This window comes from Zootermopsis nevadensis, unplaced genomic scaffold, assembly GCF_977971745.1.
Source record: "Zootermopsis nevadensis isolate Lab colony 2312 unplaced genomic scaffold, Znev_1.0 Znev_ptg000022l, whole genome shotgun sequence".
NCBI classification, from domain to species: Eukaryota; Metazoa; Arthropoda; class Insecta; order Blattodea; family Termopsidae; genus Zootermopsis; species Zootermopsis nevadensis.
This window is the reverse complement of record NW_028259154.1, coordinates 20,633,237-20,661,003: the sequence shown is the minus strand read 5'-3', so window position 1 is coordinate 20,661,003 and position 27,767 is coordinate 20,633,237. Positions and strand designations below refer to the sequence as shown.

The 27,767-nt window shown below is 36.9% G+C and overlaps 3 protein-coding genes across 13 annotated transcripts in view; 1 reads left to right on the top strand and 2 right to left on the bottom strand.

Annotated features, from left to right (window-relative positions):
* The window catches only part of LOC110840166 (synaptotagmin-10), a 51,073-nt gene extending 33,716 nt beyond the window's left edge, over positions 1–17,357 (top strand). For both annotated transcript variants that reach the window (XM_022085010.2, XM_087353940.1), the window contains exons 7-10: positions 7,761–7,881; positions 15,819–15,990; positions 16,171–16,371; positions 16,945–17,357. In XM_022085010.2, coding sequence (XP_021940702.2) covers positions 7,761–7,881; positions 15,819–15,990; positions 16,171–16,371; positions 16,945–16,948 — 498 coding nt within the window. In that variant the 3' untranslated portion in view covers positions 16,949–17,357. The remainder of the gene's footprint in view (positions 1–7,760; positions 7,882–15,818; positions 15,991–16,170; positions 16,372–16,944) is intronic.
* Positions 1–22,360, bottom strand: part of Gycalpha99B (guanylate cyclase 1 soluble subunit alpha 2) — a 332,598-nt gene extending 310,238 nt beyond the window's left edge. Inside the window, exons 1-2 of one of the 3 annotated variants that reach the window (XM_022085005.2) lie at positions 22,247–22,360; positions 6,669–6,923 (exon numbers count right to left, since the gene is read on the bottom strand). The gene's annotated coding sequence lies outside the window, so the exon portion shown is untranslated. Of the gene's footprint in view, positions 1–6,668; positions 6,924–21,477; positions 21,903–22,246 lie in introns of those variants that run through there. The other 2 variants (XM_022085007.2, XM_022085006.2) reach the window with 2 other exon arrangements.
* A 697-nt stretch (positions 22,361–23,057) lies between these two features.
* kug (FAT atypical cadherin kugelei) overlaps positions 23,058–27,767 on the bottom strand; it is a 488,225-nt gene continuing 483,515 nt past the window's right edge. For all 8 annotated transcript variants that reach the window (XM_087353699.1, XM_087353698.1, XM_087353702.1 and 5 more), the window contains one exon: positions 23,058–27,434. In XM_087353699.1, the coding sequence (XP_087209825.1) occupies positions 26,899–27,434 (536 nt within the window). In that variant the 3' untranslated portion in view covers positions 23,058–26,898. The remainder of the gene's footprint in view (positions 27,435–27,767) is intronic.

The following is a 27,767-nucleotide window of genomic DNA, read 5'->3' as shown; positions in this document are numbered from 1 at the left end:
GGAAAAGTGCATGGAAGAAAGTTATAGTGGTATAATGTCCAGTACTATACCGGCACATATCACCATGAAAAGCATCAGTCAAGGAAGCAAGCCGCCGGGACAAAATATTGACCTGGGTCGTGTCGAATACGGAGCAGGTAGGCTAACGTCTCCTCCAAAACGTTTTTCGTCATTTATCACTAATATTATTATTATTATCCCATCTATCCACCACTTTATAGAGTACGTACTTCCATGTACCCGAGACAGACCTTGTCCCTAAGGTACATGGGGCAGCAGCTATTTCCGGAATCCATATTGTTTTTATCAAGTGCCACATGTATTATATAATTTTATTTTATGAAAGCGTCTTTCGGATTATGTTTGAAGTTCCCAAAATGGCGGTCTTCTGCAGTTCCCTGATGTCGTGTTCGCCCGGGATGTTGGCCAAATATTTTCTGAGCGACCTGGAGACAGTTTCTGTTGCCCCTATAACTTATTATTATTATTATTAGTAGTAGTAGTAGTAGTAGTATTTTATTAGTGTTTTTCATTTATACTAGTGTTTACCTAGGTATATTATTTTCTTTTTATCAAATTTCTATCTTTGTATTAGTCTTTGCCTGTCATAGGCTCTTTGCCGCTGAAAAACACTCAACAAACGAATTGAACTATTATTATTATTATTATTTAGTATTATTTATTGTATTTAGAATTATTAAATAGAATTATATTACTTAGGTATCGTATTTAGCCCATTTATTTGTGAAATATTATTCAATAAATGAATCGAATTATTATTATTTTATTATTAATATGGTACATTTAATATTTAGTTTCATTTGTTTGTTTCTTTTACTTTTATTATTATTGAAATAAATTAATTACTTATTATATTTTATCCTGTACTCTGGTTTAGTTGATTGGCTGTTATTGGCCTTTTTGGCTGTTGTCAAGCACTTAAATAAATAAATTGAATTATTATTATTATTACGCAATGCAGAATTAAAATCTACAGTTTTGCGATATTACTTTAAATCATACTTCGGGTATTATTACAGAAAACCAGAGTCTGGACGGCCTAAGTTAATCTTGCAACAGAGAAATCCGCAATTTTCGAAACTGTATAGCTCTTAAGGGCAAACTCAGAACTTTAATTACGATTTTTTGACAGTAATTTATGTACGATTAATATCAGTTCGACTTCTTGAAGCGGAAGCACAATGCGGTTTCGTATTGCGCTTTGTCTTTGATGCTTTTTCATAATCTACTGCGTATGAAAACATCACAGTTCACACTGAAATAGTTTACTGATGTCCCATTGCGCGTTCATGTATATAAAATGGAGAACAGAAAGCGATAATGAGAAATGCAGTCTGGTATAAACGATTCCATTCTCCCAAACAGTAGCTATGTTCTGAATTTCCCGGAATATGTTAGAATCTTCGCAGTGGAAACAAAGTAATTTTACTTCCAGAATATGAGTTACAAAACGGTAAGTTTAATTGTGTTTTCTTTAATACCATAACATGTTCATAGTTTCAATGCTCACATTTGTCTCAAATTATGTTGAATTCTGTATTAATGCACGTTTCAAATACTCACTGAGAGAGACGAGTTCAATTTTACACACACGTTAATAATTATAACGCCGAGTTACTACGAGCGAACAGACAGACATGGCGAAATTAATAATTATACTCTTGCAACTTCTTTGCGAACGCTTCTAGAAATGACATGATATTAACACAGAAATAAAGCAGCAAAACAGTAAGCATAAGATTTTACCGCACATCTGAAGGCAGTAAAGTCGAAAGTCAACTTGCAGGGAATTTCTCGATTCGACTCTTGGATGCTATAGTAGTTCATACTTTGACACATCGTTATGCTTAGTTAGACTTTCGACTAGGCTAGACTAGACGGCCTATTCCATAATAAATGGATCAGACGAATGCACAGGCCGACACTTGGAATTTATTTCTTAAGAAGAGGCCCTTTATTGCTATAGACGAGGAAGGTATGCATAGTATATTTCAGAATGGAAGGGGAACTTTTGTGCGAGAAAAGCAGCTGGGAAAGTGAACTAATAAGGAATTAAGACTCATGTATCTTCCCTTATACGCTGCAAACATTACGCAGTGCATCCCCGGATCACAATGAATGATAAGAAAATTGGATCTACCTCGGAGAGAAAGCAGGAGAAACGGAATATAAGCGGAGGCCCAGGTGCGCTTGAGCTAACAAACTGGCAGCGTGGAACGAGTTTTCGGACAGTAGTTTAACACAAAGGAAAATACTGATAGTGGCCCTGTTTCTTTAAACAAAACACTCCGAAGCGGAGCGTAATGGCAAATCACCTTTACACATGTAATAATTCACTTGTCTTATGCACAATTTCCTGACTAGGTGTAGTGAGCTTCTTCTAAACTAACATGTTAGTCACTACCAGAACCTGAATTTCGTTCCATTACGAAGTCCCCTTACTGTTTCAAAAGGATTTAACCACTATATTTGGCAGTTAATTCAGTTAGCTTTACCATTCGGGTGGTAAAATAGGCCAGAACAGCCACAAAATAGTCAAGTCTCTTTTTAAACTTATTTATCTCAGCCACAAACGTCATTCAGTCACTATGTTCTCTGTTTACCCCGTGATATATTGTATTGCACGTCGCATCTCCCAGGAGAAGCGGAAAACTTTTAAACTTTGACTTCCAGAGTAGAGAACTGGAGTCTTGAAAATGGTTATCGATTTTCAGTAACTGAGAGAATAAGTACACAGTTTACTAAAGGACGAACGGATGTCTTCCAGAACATTACTGTTCCTATGATTCTGGGTGCCGGATGCATCTCGAGAAGGCAGGCGAGCTGCTGTTATCCCGTCTCTATGCTACATCTTCGAGCTGAATGACACAGCTAACAACAAAGTCCATCAACAGACACGAATCTGAGTCAGTTTCACCAATCTCCAAACCCTACCACCTACCTGCCTAAGTTTAATCTTAATGTTATCCTATCATTTCCTCCTCGCTCTTTCACGTAAACCTTTCAGCCTAAAACTTTTAATTCAAAAAGCTTGTAGTCACTTAATATCCCAAAACACTTTCTTGACACGAATTCCAAATACTCTCACGTCTTATGGCTTCAAATACGTGTAATTTATTTCATTCCATCAACCACGTTTTATACTCACACTAAATTAGAGAAAAGGTTATTTTGTTTGCCGTCGTAAAATTATAGATTGAGGGAGTTCTCAGCGTTTCAAGACCTGTGGATACATTTACCCTTCTATCTACTCGTGGGCTGTTGAATTACAAATGCCAATTGATTAAAACAATGGAGATTGATTTCAAATGCTAACTTACTGTCACAAAGAGATGCAGATATTACTCCATATCCTAACAAATTTGTTGTTTTGCTACATTTATTATATAGATTTAACATTGCAAAAGTACACATCATAGGGCCGCCGGTTAAGAATCCCTGTTTAATACAGACCTGCCTTCTTCTCTTCCTTTTGGAAAGAAACACGAGAAAACCATTCGTACCTAACGCATAACTTCGTCGCTTTTCGAAAAATCTTTAAGCGATGTATGACTAGTGACCTGTTACATAAATATTACTGGCAACAGAAACATATGTTGTGAATAAACAGAATATAGGCAAGCAGGGAATATTCCTTGTCGCACGTGTGCTGTATTATACGCGGCCAAACAAAGCTGTTATCTGTCATGTGACGTCACTTGTTTCGGAAACTCAAAACTGAGCGGTGTGGAGAAGGATCAATGATAGAAAACCAGACCTCCTCCTGCACCGCTCCCGCTGAGCGTCCCTGAGAGGAGGGGCGTTCGTCGAAACATCGTTGCAGCTTAATGCTGACGCGGAGAAACCTGCACACAGACAGGTCCTACACGTGGCTTGAAGACAAAAGACGTCCTTTTCCATTCTTAACCTAAATCCCGAATTGCGTGATGCTAGTGTTCCCCACAAACGCAAAGCAACGCGAAAACAAGCAAATCAGAGACGTATTTTCAATAAACTCTAAGATGACAGGAAATTTTGGGGCAAGCACGTACTGTTTACGTTCTATTAAATGTTCAAATGTGGTCGCACATACCGAGGATACATCCAGCTATGATTTTGTAAAACAAATACAGATGAGCATATAGTGTCATTGACGCCAGTCTGTTTGTACAGGTCATATTTCAATACTATCTTCCAACCAGTTTATTTACTTCGGGGCTTTGGGCTAAAACGTAGCATTTTTCATTTGTCCCACGCCCATCTCATCCTGCTTCATTTGGTTACCTACACAAAACTGGTAGACAACACCATTAATTATGACGTTCCTCATCACGTAATTTTTTCCAACCTGTTACTACTTTCGTAAATCGTATCAGGCTGTTCTCCTCGGCAGCCTTTCATCAAACGTCTTCTTTTAAAATATAAGACCACTGCAATCTAATTACTGAATCTTCGAGTTCAATGACTCAAATACAAAGCACCTGAGATAGCGTGACAAAGACAGTAAAATAAATTTCAGATTGATCTGTTTTTTATGACTTACATTACATATAAAAAAGTCGAAGGTATGTTCATGTGTACAGCGTTCTTTAATCTGCTCATTTTAAACAGGAATATTCAAGAACGTTAATACATAATTCACCCGGTACAACTGAACGAATTTAACATATCGCATCATAGCACATTTATATAAACCACTCAGTAAACCACAAAGAATTCCGCTACTGCTCTAAAAAAAATATTGACTTCTCTTTACAATACAATGAGAAAGAGAGTTACATAGATGGGATTAAAAAGAACAAATATTTATTGTCCATCAGTATGAATGATTTGGAAAAAGAGTTCTATGTGAATGAACCACAAAGTAATTTCAAACTCGTTTTGCACCGCAGCTCAGTTGTTTCATAAAACAAAATTCACCTGCACTCGAAAGATAAGCCGCATTAATAAAGTCGGGTGAAGACTCGAATCAAATACGCAGAGTGAATACTAGACTGAAAATTGAATAGATTTTTTCTGCACCTGTTACAAATGCATGTGGTTTTCAATAGAATAAATTTTGTTGTACTCTTCATAAAGGAATCATAATTTATCATCATTATCACTGTCAACCTTCCACCTATTAGGAGCAGGGGGCTTCCGTGCTCTCATTCCAGCGTCTGTAGCGTCTCCCTAAGATCTCTCCACATTTTTTTTTTTTGGTAACGTAGTGAACTTTGAACGGTATTTTTGGCGGGACACACGTGTTTACCCAGGCATCTCTGTAATCTTCTATCAATATTTTTAATGACCCGAGAGACATAAGGACACATTTACGAGACCTACAAGTTACAGTGAAAGAGTATTCTTTATATCTTTGGTAGGTTTCCAGTGGTTACAAATCCAATTTATTCCCCCCCCCCCTCCCACCCTCAAAGAACAACGATAGGAGGACATTTCAACCGACACGGATTTGAAAAATACGCGCACATACGCTCATCAGATTAACTTTTGGACTGGCCTGAAAAAAAAACAGTGCTGTGAAGAAGCTACTTTCATCTACATTTCTATGCCAAACAGCGTTCTCATAATGCAGCGACAGAAACGCAACCAGGAAATTTAATTTTTTTGTATATAGGACTGTAAATTAAAAATACGTAGACTACTGAAATAAAAATAGGTTTTATTTCGCGAAAATATTTCATAACCAAAACGGATTTTCGCAAATTAACCCGTTTGCGATCCACTGGTACAGAGACAGGCCTATAAGTGATGACAGTTTAAAGTACGTAATATGGATTACAATTCGCTCCAGTTTTTTAACGAGTAATATGATTTGATAAAAGAGTTCGTCAATAAATTTTAACTTAGGCACGTTAAAAACACTAATGTTTTTACATCACCTGTGATCTATGTATTGCTGTGCTTTCGTGAACAATAGTTTCGGTAGTGCTTTCATCATAAATATATATATATATATATATATATATATATATACTATATACACATGACAATGTAGGTGTGGTATGGAGTGGTAACACTTTCAATTTCAGCTCGGAGCATTCAGAATGCAAAGGTGTACTCACTGTAAGTGGAAAGCGCAATGCGGTACAGTTAGACCTTTGCAGTCTTCTTATTACAAATCTTGTGTTTCCACTACCGGAGAATTGGAATGTGTGTGTGTGTGTGGAATTCTTTTATCTTTAAGAGTTTCAAACATTTCCAAATTAAACTATTATAGTTCTTATAACTTTTAAAGTTAAATAGGTGTCTTCTAAGCCTATATTAAGACAAAACATTCTAGATAAAACTAACTAATAAGTTTATACAGCGTCATTGTTTACACGGCAAATTATATGAATTTATAGGACGTATAACAGACTTTATTTAATGCATTAAGCTTTATAAATGTTTTTCCATAAACAATGAAGTAAACTCCGTTTCAAATAATTCATTTTCCACTCTTACACAGCTGTACTACATGATAGCCGGTGACCTAACAGTACTGGGTATTAAAACACCCTGGAATCGCGTTTATTATAAAAAAATTAGGTCGCTCATCTCTATGAAATTTCCGAAATGACACGGACCTAACGAAAAACATATTCATAATAAACGCAGCATAATGTGTCCATGTGTACGACAGGCCTTATAGAAGTTTGCTATGTAATAATGGTCTAATCACTTACCATTTTGAAGACATTTTCCGAACCCTTGGAGGAGGGGGGAGCGGTGATTTTTTTTTCTTGAATCTTCCCGTGAGTTTTAAGAGTTCCTACTATTCCACTTATCATCACAAAACTACACATTTCACCAGTTACAATATTTTGTCTTCCGTACATTAACGGCAGCCACTTCATTCACCGGACTTGAAACGATACGATTTTCGGCGCTGGGTACCCCAGAAGAGCATTTGGTCTGCTACAGCTTGCACTCTACCAGACCTGAAAGAATGAATCAGACATGCTACACTTATCTTGTCATCGTGCTACGCCTACATCATGGAGCATCATTTTCAAGGAACTGCAGACTGGGGAAAAAAACAATTTTGAAGCCACTAATCCTAAAACTTGCCACTGGATTCAGTCCCAAACCACTTAACCCTTTAAATCTCAGTGGTAACTGCATCACCTGCATTTAGTCAATAACAATGCATTTTGGAAAACAAACACGTGAAACAAAAGGTTTATATTTTGTGCGTGTATACACAAAACAATGAACAGGCGAGAAACGAGAGGAGATTAACGAATATCATATTCATTTAATTTCATCCCGAGTAATTTTAAAGCTGAAACATTCTCGAAATATCCATTGTACTTTTCTTACACTATAATTTTAACAACAATTTTTATTCCTAAAGGTCTTCTTGGTTTTATTCATGTATATATCGATCCAGTTTCTTTCCTGACTTGTTATTGAAATTTAGGGTTATATCACCAAATGTTCATTACCGTGTTCACATGAGCCCTTCACTAGACCCAATATGAGCTAGTTAAATTACGTTTCGTCGTTCCAAATAATCCGTCTACGTATGAAGCTCCATTACATTCCGTAACATGTCGGTTTTCTACTGATTTATTAGTTTATAGTGATCCTTGTCTGTCACAAGAGGGGAAGGAAGATATGAATATTGAGGAGGGGGAGTGCAAAATCGAGCCCTGATGTCGGTAATTATCAGAAACAAGTCCGTATATGAACTCAACAGAAGACCGTTTAAGTGAGGTTAACTGTTTCCTTTCAATAACTAGAGAGCCTAACGCGTGTCCTGTCCATTATAACAGGAGAAGGTGGACTTGGGAGAGCTGATGTTGTCCCTCTGCTATCTGCCCACTGCTGGCCGCCTCACCATGACCATCATCAAGGGTCGCAACTTCAAGGCAATGGACATCACAGGTTCATCCGGTGAGTTTTAAAGTAATGCAAGAACTAAAAGCAAAATGCAACCTCGCGCTCACTGACTTCAAATATCATTAAATAATTTTAAAAAGTAATTACTAATGACACTTAACATTGAAGAAGTGTTTTCTATTAAATTTTATGTTTGTAATTGAATGTGTCTTCCGTCACGACCCCTTGGGGACGGCGGCCCCCGCTTTGGGAAACGCTGTTGTACGATGTCTGTCATAACTGACGGCCGTAAGATAAAAACTTTTTTAAGAACACTTAGTTCCAGAAGTAATTTTGATTTGATTCCTGCATACCAATACAAACCTAAGAATAAATAATACAATAAAATAATAAATTACACTTACAAATAGAAACTAAGCTAATGGTAACATACTCTGAAATAATTTTTTCCCCCTGAAAATGCGGTTCCAGTCCGAAAACTGTAACGATCAAAGAAATCGAATGACCTTAAAAATATACAAAGGTGCCCAGAAGTTTACGTCAGTTTCGAGTTATTTCCTGGCTTCCATAGAACACTCGCATAATTAATACGAAACTGTGTAAATAAATCTATCGGTAGACCTAATTTAGGGTAACTATACATACTGTATCAAAGTCTAAGAGTCTTGGGCTCACAGTAACTTCTATTATTACTAATCATGGGCCTTATTTCATACACTTTGGCCAGTTGCTGCAAATATGAAACAAAAACACTGCTTCGTAAAGGAGTACTTTACAAAGTTCTTTTGATAGGCCGTGATAGATGAGACCTTTTTGAAATTACTGTCACTTGCCTATCCTTCCTCCATCAAACAACTTCGTCGCTACAGCAAAGATTTATGACCCGTAGCAAGACGTGAAGCGAAATGAGGTGGGAAGGGGCTATTAAGTAAAGAGAACTTATTTCATCCTACGCAAAAGAAGCCGTGGATAAATTTAGAACTAGTGACCGAATTCCCCGGGAAAGCATTGATTGCTTCTCCAGTCACCATAACTACGTACGGGTCTAACGCTGAGAGCGTGTGTAAAGAGGAAAAAATATTCTATCAACGCGTCGCTTGACTTTGGAGTCTGCATGGTATTTGCCCCAATTCACAAAGTTAACAAAACAAAATTCAGGTCTTGTACGTCCTCTAGGTAACGTCTTTGTGATTCTGCGGATTACTTTTTCTTACCATAGCTCCCCTTAAGGTTACGTTATTTTGAAATATTCAAGGAGAACAATCCAACAGGAATACACGACTTTCATCTTAACTATACACGGTGGTCTAGCGGTTAGAACGCTGGCCTCGTAATCCTGGAGTCTCGGGTTCGATTCCCGGCGGTGCCCAAATTTATAACTTGTGTTGGGCAAGGCTGTGGTCTAGGCAACATGGAGTTTTCCTCCGGGGGCTTCCCCGGTTTCTCCGTAGCATCCCAACAATTACTCCATTCACACACAGAAGAAGGCAATGGCAAACCACTTCTGGATCATCTGCCAAGAACGTATATGAACAGGTCCCAGTCCGAGAAAAGGATGGAAGGATCCTGTTCATATGGACCTGTCGTCAGACAGAACACTAAATAAACTAAACTAAATACACATATAATAAAGAACAAAATAAATTAGGCAGGACGTACGTATTTCCTACCTGTGTACTACCATTCCTTCTGGTCTACAATAGGAAACGCATTTGCTCGGACAGTCTAAAGGTCAAATTTTTTTTCAAAGAAAGGAGAATAAATAAATAAAGAAAAATTCAAAGTTGTTTCTTGTCCAAGAACTACACGGTCAGGCGCGGATGCACACTACGGCTTAAACTCAGCGCTGGAACAAACTGATCGGTTTCAAATTCCCGTTGTATTTGCGCCAAGAGAAATAAGAGGCGAAAACAATAGCACCTGAGATGTGAAGAGAGACTTAGAAATCTCTGCTACGATTTGCCTTTCAGTTCGTACTCAGTTACTGCACTGAATAAGCGCACTTGATAGAAAACAATTCTACGTAAAAATTCGTCTGCAGGCGTAAAATAAGTTTCAAAATATAAGGCTATTATATTACGTTTATTTAAAAACACAATTACATCAAGCTACTGGCTCAATATTTCACAATAAGTTCGCATGCTTTATTATTTATGCTATATCAATATCAGAGCTGTCAAACTCAAGATGAATCGACTCCTGTACATTCTGACACAAACAAATGATCCGCTTTATCGGAGTGGCCGACTTGAAAAAAGAAGACAAATTCAGCACTGATATTCTTCAGCACGAAGACGTTCGAGCCCACTATACCCTTGACGTATTCAAAGTAATAACACATCACCCTACACATTAATATAAATCTTCGAAGGCAGGTTCAAAAATAGTAAATAATATCAAAATATGTTCATGTAGTATGGATTAAAATATGTCGAGAAAAAAGGTACATCCATCTTCCATAAATATCACCAGCGTTATCTCTTTTAGTAGGTCTATACTTGATTGTAAGAACAGGTATTCAAAATAATGTGATGAGTCTTAAGACTTCTTACGTTATTAGTTATTAAGTGACTTCAGCGAACCGTTTCAACCGTAGAGGTATGAAACATCAAATGTCACGGAATATTGCAATGAATAGAAATCACATGCAAAATATTCTTGTGGCCTACTTCAAGATGTCGTGGGGGAAAAAGGAAGCTTCGCAAATCTCAAGGTGTTCCCGCGAAAGTGCGTCTGGATGAAACGAGCAAAACTACGAAAATCTTGTGCACAACTGCTGACCTCCTGGTTGAGAATCGAACCTGGTACCTTCCAGTACAAATATCACTTTACCGCGATATCCCGGTCCAAAGAATTCTACCATATGTATTCGATTACCACTTATTACACTGGTAGCTGTTTATACCACATCGTCATACAAATTTCAATTACCACAGTCGCTCCAGGCCATTTCGCGCCGTGGAAGTTCCTTAATAAAAGATGCTGTTTCATTTTCAAGGCTATATCACCGTATGAAATTTCGAAATATCGCAATGGTGACAGATTTTCTTTCCACTATACAAGTTTGGAAAACTGTTGAAGACAGGCAGTTGAAATTACCGATGTGGAATAACCATCAGTGGCATGACTTCGATGCCTAGACTCATAAAACTCGGAAAAAGCTTTTCAAAGTGTATTTTTATTCTCTCTTACTGTATTTCTATCTGACACCATAATTCTTTCTTCATAAGTAATTACACATCCGAACAGCACGAGACGAACAAACGCCTAAAACAACACACACATGATGAAATGTTCAGTAAATTCCATGATTTTACAAAAGAAAAACAGAGTGTGTGTACTAAATTAATTAAATAATATGCAACCAATAGCAATTATTATACATAGCTTGGTGTAAATAAAATCATCTCGGGCAAACAACCGCGTCAGTTAACGCGGCTGATTGCCCGAGAATATTTTATTGATTGTACTCGCCGCGAAAGTCTCAAAATCCTATAGCTTGGTGTAGTTTAAACTGAACCAAGGACTTCTACGCCGATCCCGCGCTTTTCTGCTTCCTAGCGAACACATGTTTGACCTACATTGCAATTCGAGGTAGCATAAGAACAGGCACACGCAGCGAATGCAGCAAATGCAATCTCTCTCTCTCTCAAAGGACGGCCGCCCTACGGGCCCAGAATCGAGCCCCCGATATCTGCGTCTTTCCGTCGGTATTACTAACGTCAGAAGAAAAGTTTACCAAAGAAATATCGCGTTCAAATACCACGCAAAATAATTAAACGAATTTACGTAAAGTTAGGCCTGTGGCATTACGACGTCCATGTTTTGTTCTAGCAACCTGGGAAACAGTCGAAAGATTTTAAAGAACATTTTAATATTGTCCTTTGACTCCCTAACAGGAATAATGCCCAAGCTGCTTGAATACTAGTGGCATTTAATGCAGTCTTCTGAAAATATGTGTGGTGACAGAGATTAAAATATTACACTTTTAAAGTAATGTTCTTTTGTGGAACTAAATTTAAAAAAAAAATACGGCTACTAAATCTGTAAATTAGCTTTCGGATTTTGTAACAGATTATTTAGTAGAAAGGTAAAATTTAGTATAGAAGTAATAAACATTAAACATTAAACGTTTTGTGTCAAAAATTACAAACACGGCGACGAGGAAACGTTTTGGGGTTACATTAGACAAATAACGTAAAGACCAAAAGAGAACGTATTTAATTAAGAGTTGAGCAATTAGTTTTCTTTCAGAAATTTGTTTACGCTTACATTCTTCTGGGATGTACAGTAATGACCGGTTCGATAGACGACCGATGTTTAACTCCTGAAATGTTTCCTTCCAGGAATTTGTGTTTTCGTCTATCCCTCCGGGGGGGGGGGATTTGGAACAGGAAGCTTTACCCCAAGATAGGCCACGACCCATGACCCAACAACAATACAGAGTCGAAAAACAAAATTTTTCTTCCTATTCTCAAGGGGTTAAACAGACGTGGCTCGGTCAAAGCAAATGGTAATTTCTTGACTAGCTGAGCGACTGTTGGCTTCTCAAGAAGGACTCTGCCACATGGAGTAATTACTTCTGGAATGTCTGTTTTCACGAGCATCTTACACGCATTAATAATCTGATAGGAACAGAAATACCTGGAGAGTTTTGAAATGTGGTGTTGGAGAAGAATAGAGAAGATCAGGTGGACGGATCGAGTGACCAACGAAGAAGTATTGAGGAGAGTCAACGAGCAAAGAAGCATTCTGCAGGCGATTACACGAAGGAAAGCTAACTGGCTGGGACATATTATGAGAAGGAATGGATTAATGAGTGATATCACCGAAGGCCAGGTTGAAGGAAAGAGAGGACTAGGAAGAAGATTGATACAGCTAACCGACGACCTTAAACAAGGAAAGAAGATGACGTTCCAGGAATTAAAGCGAGAAGCGGAGAATAGGGACAACTGGAGAGCTCTTTTTGGGCAGAGCAATGGACCTGTCGTAAGACAGAACACTTAATAATAAGTTCATGTTTTGAAGATTTCTGTCTTCTGGGTTGTTGCGCTGTGTAGTCTGGTCGATGTTAACCAACGTTTCAGAGGTCATACTGCCTCCGTCATCAGGGCGATGAATATGGTAACCATCGACCAGTCTACACAGCGCAACAACTCAGAAGACAGAAATCTTCATACTCACCGCTGTGAAAATCTCAAATCTTACAGTTCATGTCGTCTTTCCAATAAACGTATACAGTGTACGAAACAAAATCATATTTAAGATTTCCATTATATTGAAGGCTAGTGACATACAATACGGAAACTAGTTTAAGTAAACTGAAATTAAAGACTTCTATATCAAAATCCAAAACCCAAAATTCTAATGTAGTGATGACATAACATATAAAATTCAGCCCCTATGTTTCTGCATTGCACATTTGAATGAAAAATAGAGATAAAAATCCTGGGACGTGAGATTATAAAGGAAAAGAAAACAAAGAATTAAATGAGGGGGAAATGTTTGAAAGAAATGAACTTGCAACCTACGGGAGAGCTGATGATGACGAGGTTGAGGGGGAGGGGGAGGGGTAGGGGTGAAGAATCATAACACTACAAAACGGAGACAGGGAACAAATGAAAGCAACGCCGTTCTACGGTTCTTTTTCTACAGAAATGCTATGACGTCAGAGCTTGGGATTGGTTGCAAAACGCCGTTGCGACATGTATTGATCCGAACGCAGACCAGGAATGCTAAAACATTTTTGCTAATGGCTACGGGGGATAATATATTGCCGACATTTCGTGAATACCGAAAGGATTGCTTTGCCATCGTCGTGAAGGGGTTGGAAAATCAACAAAAAGGAACAGAAAGTGCAATAATTTAAATGAGATGTTACAGTCGGGTTACAAGGTCAAGGTTCCGAAGTATGCGTCGAGAAGTATCAACAGGTTGTTCCCGGTCTGTCGAATATAAAACAAAGCGTATAGTCATATCTGCGGAACAGAACGAGAGGTCGGGGATGTTACAGCACGTAATCGTTTCTCAGAATATTTAACGACGCTGTGTCAAATACAGAGACTGAAATGGGCCCATGTGCGTATTATCAATACCAGCTCGTCAATAACTGAAACTTATTACCCCTTGGGACGTAGGAAAGAACAAAACTTTTTTTTCCCTTTATTTAATAACGTTTCATCAAATCCCTTAGATTTTACATCGGATGATTAATGCGAGTGGTGACGTACGAAGGATATGAAGCGAATACTTCCGATACCTGTTTTAAAATGATTTTACAAAGCATCCTTAGGTGACTTAAGATGGAAAGCGAGAAAACCAATCGATGAAGAAAAGTTTTCAAAACGTTTCTAAAGTTGAAGACATACGTCGAAAAGCGAAAAAGTTTGTGTGCTTCGTCTTCAGAAATAATTCTTTACAGTAAATCAAACTTACTTTTGTAATGAACTCAGTAATAAGTTTACAGCTAATTAATTTTACTTCTAATGTTATTTCAATATTAACTACTGTGTGTAGAAGAATATCTGATATTTAATTTCGTATTAAATGTTGATATTTTGCCCACCTCCATTAAAGACATCTCTAGACCGGACTTATTAGGGTCTCTAATTAAGTTAATCCCTAGTACTTAACACTAAATTCAGTAGTATGGGCTAGCTTTGCCTTAAATATCCGTAGTTACACCTTTCCTTGACCATAATACGGAGGAAGACGCAGCCTCCGAAATGCGACATCTAGTTATTTAGGCAAAATAATTACCCAAAGAAAATTCTACCGAAAGACAAGAACCGAGCTAACTCATTCAACACACTGGGGCTTGTTTCATGATCATTTAATTCCGTGCACTTCTGACTGCCATTTATGTCACCGTGTTGTGATGGTAGTTGAATTTTTCATATCACTTAGAACTTTTAGAATTTTAGAACCACTGTAAAAGGAGAAAGCGTTTCAGTCCTGCGAGGAACTAAAGTCACTACAAAAGAAAACTTTTCTTTCAGAATTTCATTAAAGAGAAGAGTGAGGCTCAGGTTCTGAAGGAACAAATTTTATACACGCTGGAAGAGGAAAAATTGTGGCAAATTCACGAGTTGAGAAAACTCGTTACGATTCGAAGGGATCCAAAACTGTGCTATCTTTGTCAAATCAACTTTGATAATTTTGTGACATATTTAAGTAATTAAAGAGTGACCTAAAAATAAAACGGAAATTTAAGTCTTAGAACGAAACTTAAACTGCATGAACAAAAGTCAGCAGAAAAATGTTGCCTCAAAGTTTATAAACAACTTACAGACTTTGCGGGTTTCTAACTCAAAGAAAAACAAAAGTCTTTATGACATGGTCACATTTCTGGGATTTTATTACGATGGCGATAGACATTCCCGAGCCGCATTCAGTTTTGGATAAGTTACATTAGTTTTGAAAGAAAGAACCCTCCTACACAAGGTCTCCAATTTAGAACACCTTTCTGGTTTGTGGCCTTTGTTCCTATGATCTCTTCAAAAAAACTATTTTTTTGATGTTGGTATTGTTTTATACAGTACTTACTTTGCGGGCTACAAGAACCTCCATCACCGGGACTTTAAACCAGGGAATTCCTGCAAGCGTTCTTGTAACGTACCCCAGCAACTTAGTTTTAAAGACCATGACAGTGAAATGTGATTTTTCAATTGTAACTCGCATTGATATTGATATAGAAAATAAATAATTAAATTTATCTTTTGTGTACCGGATGTTGACGTCTCAGAGCAGTACGACAATTCTAGCACTATAAAATATGTACAATAAATTAATGGTAATTTGAAATGCTTCTTGGGCCGAAATCATAAATATTTACTGGAATTTAAAAATAACTATTCTGTCCGAAGCAATTCTCAAACGATGGTCCAAAACTCGTCTTTGCAGAATCTTTTATTGGATATATGAATGTAGAAATCACGAGATGACAAATATACCCTATATATATTGACTATAAAAATACCTGTTTCTAACAGATCCGTACGTGAAGGTGTATTTGTTATGTGAAGGGAAGAGGATAAAAAAGAAGAAGACAACTGTTAAGAAAGCCACGCTCTGTCCGGTGTACAACGAGGCACTAGTTTTTGATGTCCCAGCGGAAAACATCGAGGATGTCAGCCTGGTCGTCAAAGTGATCGACTACGACAGGTACAGAAATTACAACCTTCCATACAAATTCAGATTTAGAATATAGGCCTCATTAGTAATAATAAAGTGAAAATATATAAGCCTATCAAATTTGATTTTGATGTTTATTCATTGGAAATAACATCCATGTCGTGGAACAGAATTAAATCTGACAGAGTGCATCAAATGACCTGTACACAGGATCGGCCCTAACGAGCTGATGGGCTGCACAGCTATAGGTTCTAGTTTCATTGGAATTGGGCGAGACCACTGGCTGGAGATGCTGGACAACCCCCGCAAGCCAGTTGCCCAGTGGTACCCTCTCTTAGAAACAGTTCCAGGGCAGATTCCACTCACGAGCTCCCAGCCATTGCCTGTCAGTCTGAGTTGTCTCAACGGAAGGTAAGCATGCATATCATTCACTGTGGGAGTCTGACTACTGGCTCAGAAACTACTAATCCACGCAATCAAAACACTGAAGTTGAAAAACCACAAAGTTTTTAAGCACAACCGCAATGTAAGATTTGAGGTTTTCACAGCGGTGAGTATGAAGATTTCTGTCTTCTGGGTTGTTGCGCTGTGTAGTCTGGCAGATGTTAACCAACGTTGAATTCATCGCCCTGATGACGGAGGCAGTATGACCTCTAAAACGTCGGTAAACATCAACCAGACTACACAGCGCAACAACCGAGAAGACAGAAATCTTCACAACCGAAATGCTCTCACAGCATATCTGTACCTTTTAACAGACTATACAAAAGAGTTTATATGAAAACACGTATCAAGCCATATGTTTCGGATGTTCTAGAAAACACTTTCAATATCATTAAACCACCTATTTCAGGATGTAATATGATCTGTTTATTATCATTCCGCTTATAAAAGACACAGAGCATTATAATCGGAGCGTCCTAATGAAAAAAAATAAATCTAAAATTTAAGACGCAGTCTCATGTAGTTTTTCTTTGCTTTCAGGTGAAGGAAATCCTAGTCAACTCTGCTATATAACTATACTTCCACTTTACTTGGAAGTTCTATACAAGGAGCTGCTCAAAGATGTGACGGAACGTCTAACACTTCAAACAGAATCTTTCCTAAGACATCCTGTCATCCTTTCATCACAACTTTCCCGATCAAGGGAAACGTTTGTAAAATACTGCATCCGTTTCCCTATATTGTCTACATCCTTCTGATTTTCCTGTGGGAAATACTCTCCTCTCTTTGTTCTGAGTCTGGGCTCAGCTTCTAAACCAGAACTACGCATCTGTATCTTTTCACATTCAAAATATGCATGCAGGCTGACAACAACTCCTCTCTGTCATACGTAGGCTAAATAAATATATTAGTTACATCACAAGCTTAAATAAAATTAAGTTCTGTAAACAGTACCATATGGACTATATAATTAAAAAAATGAACATTTTATATTTACGTAGTAGCTCGAGTTAGAAGAGGCCCAACAAACATGAGTGATTATGAAATACAATCGTCGCCATATTTTATTTTTGGCTCGGCATATTTTTATTATTTATAACCATTAAATAATTATAATTATTGTGTATTAATGAAGCGCATATATAACAGCAGGTTCATGATGGTGTGTATAGAAATGAATACATTATATGTAGCCCTATATCTGCTTTAGTAAACGTTAGAGTAATAAAATATACCACTAAGTGGTATACTGAATGCTAGAGCAATTTCACAGCTCTGAGTTGAACAGAATATACTGACAATCTTTCCGACTGTCGTGGGGACCTAATGGTATTTCGCCCTTTCTTATCAAAAGAAATGTTATAAAATAGTAAATATTAAATAAGTGCATGTAAAGAAATATTCGTTATGTTCATTATACCTTAATAGGCTATTTCGCCAACCAAATCAATCCATTCTGCTCTACAAATGCTGATTACTTTAACAATTTCCCTTTATTGATGTTAAAAAACATAAAACTTTAAGACAATGCTCAAAATGGTAATTTTTAAAATAAATTTAGCCTCAACTTTGTCTAACGAAAGTAAATATTCTCTTTTCGAATGTTATGAACTTAATACATTTTTAATTCGGCGTATTTATATCATGTCTACCCGGTGAATCTATGTTTATTCGTTGTGTACCAAACCTTTTAGCAATAAGAATCCTCAATTACAAAATATGTACGCCTAATAATTTCAAAACACGTGTACAGATTCTAACCTTTGCAATTAAGTTCGGGTGTCCACCAACAGACAGAGAAAACAGCTGTATCTGTGTACACAGTTGTCTGTATCATCCTTCCCTATCACTTAAACTAAAAGACACAAGATGTCTCTTCATCTGTGTTCGTTTATCCTGTGTCTACCGAGTTAAAATTATTTGTTGCTTTAAAATTTTGAACACAAAAAAACAGCATTCTGATGACGTAGCTAGATGCTACTGGGACGCGGTAACACTGATACTTGTCATAAAAGTCAAAGGATCGGCCGGTAATTAACGCTGTAAATATTCGGCACTTTTCATGTCGGAAGGGAACGTACCTCGTACAGGCACCCTCATAAAACACAAAAAGGCCTATGAAAAAAAAAATTAAATCTGTTAGTAAAATTTTTGGTGATAACTGATATTTGACACAGCCAATGGAATTAAAATTGTTAGAATAAAACATTAATATTTACGTTTTGTCAAATACCTTAAAATTATAGTGACATTTAAAGTTTCCGTTGTAGCGAAGGACAGAAATGTAATTTCACATCATGGCAATTGTAAGTAGCATTTCCGAAAATGATAAACCACCTACAACAAGTCAGGGGTTATTTATGCTCTGCAGGCGGAGCACTGGGCCTCTTTAGACACCTGTAATCACTGAACGAATGGGAATTTTCCCTCACTACATCAATTACCTGCTCTGACCTTTGATGAGTAACCGCATGCATGTATGTACGTGCATGTCGGCGAAAAGATTAAGGTTATAATCATCAGCGATTTTTAAGTGCGGAGAATCTCCACAGGGTGCAGGCAAAATTTTGTAAAGAGCAAACACTAAGTTGTATTATTCCACTATTTTTCTAGAGAAATCAGTGAGAATTCGCAGAATATCCAATCAGGAGAGATGACGCTGTCTGAGATTTACACCAGTTCTCTAAACTCAAAAATGGGTTACTAGTGCTCCGCATTTGAACCAAGTACTCAAAAAAGGGGGGGGGGGTAACCTCTCCAGCTGAAAGATGGGAATATTACATATAATATGCAACGACCGATGCTTCCTATGATCATTCATAATCATCCTTTAATTCTCTCATGAGACGACACAGATCGTTTACAGTTGATTCGGTGGCATTAATTAACCCAATAAACGTTGCACTTATAACAGACATGCTGTTCAAACTTGCATCTCAGTTAAAATTAAATTATTTGGTTATTCCGTCAAATCACAATGTATTTAAAATAAGATAATTAAAATAATTAAAATATCATTCTGTGTTCCATATCGAATAATCGATTTACAATTGGATTATTCGATATGGAACACAGAATGATATTTTAATTATCTTATTTTAAATACATTGTGATTTGACGGAATAACCTAATAATTTAATTTTAATTTAATAAATCACAATATGACGCAACTACACTATCTTATGAATAACTTGCATCTCAATCTTTCCTACCAGTTCATATGAAGTCTGAAATTGTATAAACATAAAAACAAAGAAGTTTTAAATCGCGTAATATGTGTGACCTATTACATTAATCTATCGCGTTAAAAATTGTGATGTGTGGTCTCGACAGGGCAGAGGTAATTTATAATAGTATTTTAAGGTAATTACAACTCAATAATTAATAGAGCCAAACGAATCAGACACTGTCAACACCTTACAGAGTAATTTAGACTATATAACAGATGATTTAATTTATTTTCAACACCACCGATAACTACGTTCGATCACCATGTCGAGCTTTTGCAACATTTAAAATGTACAGCCTCCTCACTCTCTGAAGTTGAAATATTTCTGACGTAACAGTTTTCTACATTCAGAGCAGTCTTTGATGGTGGCGGCTAAGATACTATTACTGCTAGAGATAATTTTATTTATGGAATTATAAAGACGTGTCTTTGATTTCACACCTGCAGTTGTAATTTATGTAAAATATTTTGTAATTATTATCCACAGCCTTTTATACATAACGAATTGTACATAGTAGATTATAACGTATCGACTATATTATAGATAGAATAGTCGTTACTCTGTAATTAAAATTTATTATACGTACTGCCTTCATTAAATATTGGACAACCCTGTGCGCTATTAAAAAGTAATTGAGTCGAAGCTATCTTTGGTTACGCGTACGTAGACTGTACATTTCAGTAAAATATTTGTATCGATGACGTATGCGAGAAAAAAATGTGCACGTAAGGCTGAGACTGAACCTAAATTAGGATTACTAAAACCATTTGATAAAATAAATTTAAAATTGTGCATTGTAAACTACTAGAGATAAAGACGTGTTGGACTAATAAGGACGTCTCACAATACTTCATAAAGGCGAACAAAAAACACAGTCCTACTTTAATTCTAGAAAAAAACGTAATGTAATAAAAACCTTCTCATTGCCGGAAAGGATAAAAATCTGTCCTTATCATAGCCCAACTATGAAGGGCTGCTTGGGGACGTAATCTTCTTTTACATTTCGAAACCTTAGTGGAAAAATAGTTTCCATGTTGGCGTTCATACTGAAATTCATTGCAATAGCAATTTATCTGCGGAATTCCTATAAAAACCTAACAAAAAAACACCTCAGTCTGCATTAAACACAGTTTCTGTAAACAATGATCTTAGTTCTGATATAGGAGTCATTCAGAAAGCAGTAACCTAACTACTTTTAAAGAAAACCATAAAATGGAAGACACTTGAAAACAGTAAGATTAGATATTCTGTCGGGGAGAGACGTAATCCAATATATGCAGAGCAATGTGAAAGCGAAGATGGATCTGTAATTGTCCCCGAATATCTCACAAAATTCACGTTTATTAAGCTTATTAGATTAAAACCGCACACATAAAATGCAATCAAACAGATTAAATTACCTTGCAATTCCCTAAGATGCAAACTAATTCGTACTTTTAGAAATGTATAAATATGCCCAAATACAAGAAAATGTTATCTTTTGTCTTTGCTAGTTCATTATAGACTATGGGCTCTGTCCATTATTAAAGGTAAATATTTAATTAAACACAACAGAAGCAAATCAGTGTGACGTTTCGATAATTGGCTCTACTCCCGTCTTGTGGTGACGTCAAACATCACGGGAATAAAAGCGACATTACTGTAAAGATATATCGACAAACTTACGTGAAAGGGAAAACCCTTATTTAAAACAAAAGTGTCTATAATACTGACAAGTATATGGTATATAAAGTAGCCTACTGTGATGTAAAATGTAACAACTGTATTTTCCTACAATGTGAAATAATGTATATTATGTAATTTAAATGTTCTGGTGACTGAATTATGTTGGCTTTCAACTCACGTGCCTCGTGTCTTAATAAATGTAGTTACTGTTGAAATTCAGCCGAAATAATGTTTAAACTTCACCTCTTATTCCTTGCGGGTTTCATTCAGTATATTTGACCGCGTTCTTTTTATTTGGTTTTTTGACGTAATCTTATTTCTTAATCTTTTACGTCATTTATATATTATTTTTCTCCAACTGTACTTTTTAGTGATTGGCTGCACTTTGCCTTGTTTGGCTGTTTTCAAGCGCACGAATGAATTAAATAATATTACTATTCAAGACTGCTGAGTGGCTTCGAAATAAACATCTACACAACATTCACCTTCCGCGGCTTGTGTAATTGTGCCTATTACTAACAAATAATTCGCATGTAAGCGACTATTAATATCACTGCTGTAAAACAGTAATGGCAGGAAAGCTCGCTGGCCCACTGGTTCCCCCAATTCTACCACTACTGCAATATACAAGCAAAGTGACGTCATTCCTCAAGCATGGCGTGCCTTCATAACTCATTCGTTTATGAACAACTGTTATGAATTTGACATCATTTTGCTTCCACACAACATGGGGCGAAAATCATTTTATTGCAATAAAGCTATACTGTTCCATTATTTACGGTTCCTAGTATTTTGAGGTTAGTTTTACATTTATAGTAAATTCGTGCAGCTCGTAAATACACAAGACAAGAGACAGGCTGACACTCAATAACATAATTTACAGAACTTGGATCTGCGGAAAGATACGATGACGTTTCTTATTAATGACTGTATAATGTTAACTTTACCTCACTTTATTTTGAAACTCCATTACTGTCGGAAAATCTGACTACTTCTTCGCTACCCAGTTCTTCCCACGAGCACACAGCGACCGCGAACAAACAACTCAGTCCGCTACCACAGACAAGCTGGTTGTGATCGTACGATCACGTGTTATATGAAAATATCGTGAAGCATGATGGATTACGTGTATTTATGAAAACAGTCTAAAATCCACCTAAAATTATTAACGTTGTTATGACAGTAAGAAGTGTAGCCTTTTTTGCAAGAAATACTGAAAAGAAAATATTATAAGATGAGAAATACATAAAAATGAACAGATGGAAAGAAACAAGTATTTCATACTTTTATACCCATTTTTCCGATTCCACTCACCCAGATTAAATTATGTTCCTACAAATTGTCATCATTGTTATTATCATCTTGTCCTGCCATATCACGCCAAACGAGTTATTTTACGACGCCTTTTCAGTAGTTCAGTCTGTATAGCATCGAATGAGAGGATGACAGCGAATAATGAATAGGCAAGGGGTTAAATAAAAGATCCCAGTTGGAATTAAACATGGGAGCAATATCTGTGTCCCCAGGGTATGCAGTACCCAGAAGTGGCCTACCCCAGTGGGGGGAAGGGGGCAATCCATCTTCCTAAGGCCTGATCGATCTAATCTCAGTCGGCAGAAGCAAACAGGTGTCCAACCCGGCAGAGGAATACCAATAATGGGTTCCATTTCTGTTGTATCAAATTAGCAAGAAAATGGAATGCAAGGCAAATAAAATACATAAAATTCTAGAAGTGATTTTGTAATAAGAACTCACACATACTTCAAAATACAATAATATATTATCAACACACTTTATGTACAAATGTTTAAAAAGCACTCATCTTCCTCTTTTGAAATGAAATTCCACTTAGTATGTATATACATGTAGCCTAAAATAGACACAAGACAAAGTAAGCAAATTTTAGGCTGGTCGATGAGGAAGTAGTATTATTCAGTTATCTAACCCATTATGGGTAAATATTAAAGAGGACCATGCAAGATATGTAGCTTCAGTGCCATAAATAACTCTCTTTTTTTTTTAGAAACTGCTGCGCACACCTGAGTGAGGGGCTGCCTATTCCTGAGTTTGGTCCATATCACAATGCATGTATCCAGCATGACAACCACTGAGCCCTTCTTTGCATTACCAAACTCTGTTTTGACATAATTAATCAGACTTAATCCAAATGTTTTTGATGATATGCTGTCATAAATATGATTATTATTTTGGATTTTTCCAGCCACCACGATAGAAACGATGTCCAAAATAAAAATCACATTTATAACCAAACTTATTCTGTTACAGAATCAGATTAATTACAGGGTATCTTAAGTTAAATAAATGATGATGACATCCAGGTTACCATTTTTTTTCGTGTCTAGTACGCACCATTCAGCATGATGTGCATTGGTGGTTAGCAGGATTCACGACCCATCAGTACATGGGTTCGATCAGGACCGCGACATTTAACGCTCCTGCTGTGACCCCCTTTTTTACGAGATGATGAAAGTGGAGTAACTGTTGGGATGCCACGGAGAAACCCTGGAGGAAAACTCCGTGATGCCTCGACCACGGCCTTGCCCAACACAAGTTGTAAATCTGAGCACCACCGGGAATCGAACCCGGGACCCCAGTATTACAAGCCCAGCGTTCTAACCGCTAGACCGCCGTGGCGGTAGGTTACCATTTATAAATGTGAACATGCAGAAAAACAGACAAGACTTTTTTATTTAACCACCTTAAACTCTTAGACAGCATTGGTAATAGTGAGAATCACACCAATCTTTTGCACTTTCACTATACCATCATCAAATATTAAAAACGTTGCTGTAAAAGTTGTCGTACCAAGAATTGCCATTGCCCAATGGCTCCAGCCAACTTCTAGGGCAAAATCCATCAGAACTAAAAAAACAGAATACATTCTACCCTATAAGAGATCACAAAGATTAGCTAGACTTTTTCTTCAGAAAAATATAATTTATATGAAGCCTAAACTTCCTAACACAGCCATCTGCAACTTCTGACCCCCCAAATTCCTCATGAACTCAAAAACCTTCAAATTCCATGACAAATATTAGCGGTTACTCAGCAGGCAGGTCCATGTTTAACTAGAAATAATCGTCAGAATACAAATCACGGCTGATTACAACGATTAACTATAGAGTACAAATATAAAAGACAAAGACTCCTCGGAAAGGAACTCGGATTTTAAAAAATGCATCAGATTGGCAAGAAAAGTTTTCTTGTTCAGGTAATTAACACAGGAAACACAGCACTGTTTGATGTAACTGTCCACAAATATAAATATAAATATTCATCAATCTGTAATCATTACAGATAGTTAAATAGGTAGGAAATATGCTCACAGACACATAAACCACTGTTTAGCCATGGTCTAAGTTTTCTTTAAAATGCACTTACTTAGTCAATAAAATTTCAGTAAATAAATATGAACAGAAAGACGCGCCTCTACAGCTAAATGCTCGTAACTGTGCTGAGAAAATCAGATTTCAAGAAAAATGCTAAATGGAATCTCCGCAATGTGAGATGTACACTAAATTACAGTTGGCACAACTTGTGCTGTCAAACAAAAAAAATAAAATAAAATCTGATAATAAAAAGAAAAGTCTTCACACCAATCTTCTTGTAAGGCAAAACAAGTATTGAGGTTATGTAGAAAAATATGTATCTGTGGTCTTATTTAACATTCACGCTTGAGAACGATTACATAACACTTCTAAATGCCTTGTTGGATACATACTCACTGATTTCATGCAACATCATTCATAAATCTGCATACCTTATGCTACGTAATTCTTTTGAATCATAAATAATGTTATGGCTTGATCAGAACCAAGATTAATTTTTTCACACGTGCATTCAATTTCTAAAAAAAAATCAACTATTTCTATGAGACAGGCTCAGTGGTTATTATTACCTCAAGTACAATGAAGTAAGATCAATCCCTCGGTATAAATGACAGCTCAAAAGAAAACTCCAAGAGACATACAGATAAATAAATACAGTAGATTTATGAAGTTATTTCAATGTCCTCCAGTCTGATATTAGCAGTTCCTCGATGTGAGCAGAGTGGAACTCTCTTTTTCTCATTCAGACATGGTGTAAGGCATCAATGTGGCTGAACCAGAGGTCATAAAAAACTAACTGCATTCATCTAGTATACAACAAGGAGGGGAGGAGAGACATAACCTCAACATGTTCCTCTCAGGACTTATTAATTTTAACCTTTATCATACGAAAATAAGGGTTTTATATCCCCTGCTGGCCAATTTAACTCTGGGCTTAAATATTTTAGTGGTATGCTACCGTAATGCACGAACTCAAGAACGCCATGATACATGACTGATAAAGGTTAAAGACATTACTTTTAGATGTTACATTTCAAGTAATAATTAAGTTTCAAAAGAGATTTGTATCAGATAAAACCAAACTCTAAATCAATTCTATATTTGCCTTGCTCCTGCAGTATTATTTAATATACATAAATTTTACTTTAGCACCAAAACAACTCAAAACTCAGGTGGTTTCATCTGAATCATGAGTTTCTGGCAAGAGGCATGGTCCATGATCACAGTTAGATATTTTTATGTTTTGTGCTTGCATTTCTGCACATATTACTTATAGCACTTGGAGAAACAAAGCTTCACTCTCCCTTGACTGCCCAATATACAAAATTGTAGAAAGTTCAATCTTCAGCTGAAGTTCGTGCTCAAATATAGCGTCAATCATGCCAACAAACTATGCCCTGAACTGGTGACAGGCCCTAAGTCAGGCAACTTTACAATTGTCTTTTAACTAAAAAAATAAAATAAATCCCACATTAAATAATAATAAGTTGTAATTAACTTATTTAACTGCACCAAAGCACTGTACAAGATAATATACACACTGAAGTCACATTTTCCTTCACTATCAGCACAAGATGACAGACCACACAAGCAAATCTGCATACAATTTGTTGCACTTTAATTAATAAAAAGTATATAACTCTTAAAATAAGATTTCTTTTGTATTGACAGTGTTTTTTAACATAACAAAGTAATTAGTAACATGGAAATATGGCACTAATCCATATGAATAATGCATTGGCTATGTTTTAGGGTGGAGCAAGGGAAGGACCAGTGTTTATAACCCAAAGTTCAGCCCTTGAAGACACTCATAAATACATGGCACAATAATATTTATTTTGATCACTGTATAAAAGCCGCGTCATAATTCAGCTCGCTGAAATCTTACACCCTGATACTTTGCTGAATACCTTCCAAAAATACATTTTACTTGATAACATATTCCATAATGCAAAATTCAACCATGTACAATGCTCATTTGATTCTGTTAGAACCACATAAGCTCATACCCATGTTATTTCTATGCACTCCCACTCCTTATTGACATCTTAAGAGGCATTCAAAATGATTCTGAATATAACGAATCATTTAATTTCACCATGATGACTTCTACGTTTCTTTACAACAAACACAGATTGAATCTCCCGCTGCAACTACATATGACTGGTTGTGAAATCATGCAGTGTGATATGCTCGTGTCAAATGTCATCCTTTACCAAAGCAGATGATGCCTGGTAAAACACCCCCTGTCACACCGAAGTTTGAGTAATTCCTGTTGGTACCCAGTTCTGCCGATGGTTCAGTTTTTTCAGTTCAGAGCCCTCGCATTCTGAATCGTCCAGATCGCAGAAATTAGCTGAAAGGTCACTATTGCTGGTGCAACCTCCAAGTAGCGAGGCTCTTTCTCCTAAAACTGTAATGACAGAGCCATCTTCATCATCATGGTGATGTCGCCGGCTACTTGGGAATCCGTAAGGCTCCACATCATCTTCTTCAGAGTCATCTTGGGCACCATTGGTCTCCGTTTCACTGTTGATATTGTAACGTGGAAGGTAGGTGTTGGGATGGCGTAAATAACTTCCAGCTGAAGGAAAATGGAAGTCCTGTTCCCCACCACTTCCTCCACTGTCACGAAGATTGTTGTGATGCAGATGATGTAGAAGGCTTGGGCTTCCACCCCCCTCATCATATTCAGTGCCACATTCTGAGTCACCAACATATTCTGATTCTTGATCCTCATTCAGTGTCTCAATGTCCCGTGCTGGATCTACAGGTCCAAGCACTCCTGCAAAAAAAGATATGAAACCATAAGATAGATCTCATCTTATATGTATCAAAGCTAATATCCTCAACAATAATACAGCACAGCAACTCTTTTCAAGTTGAAAATACTTATTAGGTCACTTTTACATTACGTTAGTGCTCACTGAACTAGATGCTTCAACATTCTATTAACCATTTCATCTCACCCAATACATTAACATAAATGAATTACTAAACTGCATAATTATGAATTTTTAGTTCGTGCTAGTCTCAGCAGAATGAAGCATTTCAAGGAAGTGGGTGTCACACGTTTTCCCCCCGGAACTTCTTGTTGACATGTGTGCAGAATACTTAC